The 5000-nt window shown below is 36.6% G+C and overlaps 1 protein-coding gene across 2 annotated transcripts in view; it reads left to right on the top strand.

The window, feature by feature from the left end:
* The window catches only part of LOC107663499 (alpha-1,6-mannosylglycoprotein 6-beta-N-acetylglucosaminyltransferase A-like), an 84597-nt gene that overhangs the window by 66800 nt on the left and 12797 nt on the right, over positions 1–5000 (top strand). For both annotated transcript variants that reach the window (XM_016453730.1, XM_016453735.1), the window contains one exon: positions 607–740. In XM_016453730.1, coding sequence (XP_016309216.1) covers positions 607–740 — 134 coding nt within the window. The remainder of the gene's footprint in view (positions 1–606; positions 741–5000) is intronic.

Here is a 5000-nt window from a genome sequence, read left to right as displayed (position 1 = left end):
TAAAACATCACATCTTGCCACAACCATTTTCAATATTCAATATTTTAATAAAAAATTTACAACTTAAATGCTTATGAAATTGAATTACTCAAACAGCCAAAATAGTAAAGAGTAATCGACAGATAAAATATAAATGTGTAACTTTTAAAACATGTGACATCTTGCCCCAGCCTGACATTTATTAAAAATACTTTTAATACTTTAAAGTTTAAACCAAAGTTATATAATTGACTTTTGCCTTGGTGTATGTGATTTTAAATATTTTGCTATTTTAATACATTCATATTCATATTTACAAACAATTTGTTCTTGCTTCTTGTTATTAACCCAGTACATTATCATGCTTGTTGAAAGTAAATAAATAAATGCATATAAAATATTGATTTGAGTTGAAATTATTGCACTATGTGAGAATTCTGAGAATATGTATTATAATTCATGTTGTTTTTTTTCTTCCACATATTACTCTCTTTAAATTGCTTCTCATACTGTATATTGGTAAAAAAACATGTTTTATTGATATAATCCACATTAACTTCTCATGTTCGTGTTGTTTGGCTTGATCTCTCTGCCCTTGTCTGATTGGTGGTTGTGTTTACCCCGCAGCTCACACTCCAGATAACAGCTTCCTGGGCTTCGTGGTGGAGCAGCACCTGAACGCCAGCGACGTCAAGCACATCGATGACATCAAGCGGCAAAACCAGTCACTGGTTTACGGCAAGGTGGACAACTTCTGGAAAGTGAGTTCTCCTCGAAATCAGTCGCTTCCAACTTTTTTTTGGCTGTTTACATGTGAAACCGTGTTGTGTTTATATGCTAGATTGTTTCGCCACGTTTTCCGACTTTGAGCGCCAACAAAAGTGTTTTCAATTCGACTGCGATGACTTCATCTTTCCCCACCACAAGGCCACGGCCGGTTCCGCCGTTTAGATGTTCCTACAGAGAGCGTTTTGCTGCCCATCTGGATCCGAAACGCCCCGTGTGATGAGATACGCAGATGAAAAACCAGTCCCTCTACTCACACACCATCCAGAACATCTAATCCCACACATTTTTCCCCAGGAGGGACCTTATTCTCAATCTGTTTCTCCAATGTCCTTTAGAGAAAGTTTGCGCGTTTTTGGCGAACAATATGGGATGAACAGAGTCATATTATGGATAACAAGATTTTTCCTGCACTTGTAGACATGAAACAAAAAATTTAACATGAAGTATGCTAGTATGCAAATGTTAGCTAATCGCAAAAGAGCTCATTTACGTATCTTACAATATTGTACAGTAATAAAATCTGGCCGTTTAATTTTAAAGTTCACCAGGATGTTGCGACAAAACGCTTGTGTGTTTGTGACAAATACCGTGGGATGAATAATATTTTTTCTTGCTCTTTTTGACATGAAACGAGAATTTCGATGTGAAGTTTGCCAGTATGTAGTGGTTAGCTAATCGCAACAGAGCTCATTTACATATCTTAAAGGTACAGTAACAAAAACAGACAGTTTAATAACAGTAATTTTAAAAAGTTTTTGTGCATTTTTGTCGAACAACGTGGGTTGAAAGGAATCATGGATACATTTTTTTTTCTTCTCTTTGGCACAAAATGAAAGTTTGCGCAAAGATTGCCAGTATGCTAATTGCAACAGAGGTCATTTACATATCTCAAAGATACTGTACCAAAAAAAAAAAAACAGCCCGTTTCATTCTAAGATTCAGCAAAACTGTTGCAAAAAATAGATGCGTTTACATTGCCAATTTATTTGCGTATAACGTCAGGAAAATTTTTCATGATTTTCACATACAACACAGGATGACAAGCGTCATGTTTGGGATTTTTCTAGCGCTCTTGGATTCAAAAGTTTGCATGTGAAGATTGACAGCACAAAGAGGTTTGTCTAATCACAAAGGAGCTAATTTACATATCTTAAAGGTACAGTAACAAAAACAGCCCGTTTATTTTTAAGGTTCAGCAAGAGGTTGCGACATTACTTTTGCGCATTTGTGGCATAGAACGTGGGATGAAAAGAGAAAAATCATGAATAATATTTTTTCTTGCTCATTTTGGCATGAAACAAATTTCCATGTGAAGTTTGCAGTATGCAGTTCTTAGCTAATCGCAACAGAGCTCATGTACATATCTTAAAGGTACAGTACAGCCCATTTCATTCTGAGGTTCAGCAAAATGGTTGCGAAAAATAGATGCATTTAAATTGGCAATTTTTTGCAGAAATCTGAAATTTTTCGCGATTTCTACATACAACACAGGATGAAAAGAATCAGGTAATGAATGTTTTGATTGTAATTTAAGAAGCTTTTGTGCATTTTTGGTGTACAGTGTGGGTTGAAAAAAGTCATATTATGGATACAATTTTTATTGTTCTGTTCGACACATAATATAGGTTTGCGCAAAGTTTGCCAGTATGTACAGAGCTCATTTACATATCTTAAAGGAACAGTACCAAAAAAAAAACAACATTTTGTTCTTAGGTTCAAAAGAGTTGCGAAAATTTTTTACGTACAACAGATAATGAAAAGAGTTATGTTAAGGATAATGGGATTTTTTTTCTTGCTCTGTTAGATGCGAAAGTTTGCATATGAGCTTTGAAAGCACACTTGGGCTGTCAAAAAAAATTTGAATTTCAAATATTCGTTGAATTTAAAATAAAAATCCACATTTGAATTTTAGGTGTGCATTAAGGAGGCAGCCTAATCAGTGGCGCACGAGATGCGATGACGATGTAAGTGTCATTGCATTTTAATGTTTTTGTTAGCCTATCCGGTTGAAGCCACCAGATGCGGCGCTGCTGCGTTGTTAATTACAAATATTGCGGGAAAAGAGAACATAAATGCGGAGAAGATCTTGTTTACATCAAAACTGAAACCAAGCCGTTCAACGCGTTTATAGTTGTTTAAGCAACTTAATTAATTATAATTGGTTTATAAACATTATTTTAAACATTATGCTTTTTTCACAGATGGTCATGTTATCTTATGCTTTGAAGAAACGTGCATTAGTAATATTTTGCTCGATGCGCCCTCTTGTGGCCTCGGAAGCGAATCCAAAAGCTTTTCTTCACTCTAACTGAAATTATGCATTTTAAATTCGAATATAATTCGAATTTTGATAATATTTAAGTACAAAATTCGAATTTAGTTTTTCAGCCATTTTGACAGCCCTACAGCACACAGAGGTTGGCTAATCGCAAAGGAGCTAATTTCTGTATCTTAAAGGTACAGTAACAAAAACAGCCAGTTTAGTTCTAAGGATAAGAAAAAGGTTGTGAAATATAGATGCAATTATAGTGACAAACATCGCAGTTAACCTAGTTAAGAGCCATATTATGGAAAATTCATAGTTATCCTCAGGGGATGTTTTTTTTATATACATCACAGGATGAGAGAGTCATTTTATAGAAAACAGGATTTTTTTTCTTGCTCTGTTGGACATGAAACAAAAGTTTGTGCATGAAGTTTGCTAGTACGCGGAGGTTTGGATAATCTAAACGTACAGTAACAAAAACGGCCCGTTTAATTCTAAGTTTCAGCATAAGGGTTGCGAAAGATGGATGGATTCACAGCGACACTGCATTTGCAATTAACCTCAAGGAACGTTTGCGCAATTGTGACGCACACTGTGGGAGTGCACACCGCACAAGCTCATTTACATCTCTTAAAGGTACAGTAGCAAAAAAAAGTCCAGTTTGATTCTCAGGGTCAGAAAGAGGATGCGAAAGATGTATGTGATTACAGCGACAGTGCATTCTCATTTAACCTCATGCAATTTTACTGATGCCGTCCTTCACCCAGCGATAGAGAGAAAGGCTCCTGCTATTGCACAGCCTCTCAAGAACTGGTTTCCATGGAAACAAACTTGAACATAGACCCTGAATCAGTGAGTGTGTGTGTGTGTCGTCTAGAGATCAGAGGATATGTGTATAGGCTTTTGAAATGCAAATAAAGTCTTGGCTGCATGAATGCACACAAATACATTCATCGCGTTATTAGCGCTACAAGTTCACATGCAATGCATCTCTTGTGTTTATTTTCTGTCTCAAACACAGATGCTTTTCTGTGATTGGTTTTACTCTCTCTCACACACATACACACACACACACACAAACATATATATTAAGGGCTGAAATATGCTTGAGAATGCCTTACGGTACACTAATCACTCAAACTGCACATTTTTCTGCTTTGTAGCTGCAGTGTTTTCACGCTGTGTTGGCATTTCCGGCTCATATCTCCCATAATCTTATCACTGCGTGTTTGTTAGTCGATAAAACAAGGAACTAATTGATGATTAAACAAGGAGATCATTGACATTCTGTTGGATAGTGTGTGTGTTCTGACCTAACTGAGATAACTCACAGACGTGAATCTAGAATCATACGCAAGAATACAAGAATGTGAATCCAGACTAAATATTATAATAAAAAAGGTATTTAAAAAAATAGATTTTTCACTTAAGACTGTGATCATTTGTCATTGATTTATTTTTGAAGCTTAGTACTGTAATCATGCTGTAAAAATGCAGGGAACCACTCGTTATAAATCGCATTTCACACAGGCTGCTAGTTTCACCTTCACCATGAAGTCGTGTATGCTTAAGGTTGAAAATAAATGATGTTTATAGTGAATGCCCCTATAAATTGTCTTATATTTACGATTTAGTTTTAATCCAAATGATGCGTGCCAAGTGAGCGAACATCAGTAAAGATCACACAACAGAAGTGTGCGCGCGCTCCCTCCCTCCCTCCCTCCCTCCCTCCCTTCCTTCCTTCCTTCCTTTCTTCCTTTGTTCGTCCCATCACGGCCCGAGGTTGCGCCTTCCGGGAGGGGGGAGTTCTGTCACCACCATGGACTTTTGTTTTCTTCCCTTATGTTTTCCCCTGACCTAGTTTTCCCTTGTGTGTTGATTAGTTCATTCTGTTCACCTGTGTTCCATTAATCTAGTCATTAGTCCCTTGTTTGAGTTAGTATAAGTACTCCCCGTTCTGTTCATT

This window comes from Sinocyclocheilus anshuiensis, unplaced genomic scaffold (assembly GCF_001515605.1).
Source record: "Sinocyclocheilus anshuiensis isolate Anshui unplaced genomic scaffold, SAMN03320099.WGS_v1.1 scaffold77, whole genome shotgun sequence".
NCBI classification, from domain to species: Eukaryota; Metazoa; Chordata; class Actinopteri; order Cypriniformes; family Cyprinidae; genus Sinocyclocheilus; species Sinocyclocheilus anshuiensis.
The sequence above is the reverse complement of the archived record's forward strand: the minus strand, read 5'-3'. Positions and strand labels throughout refer to the sequence as shown.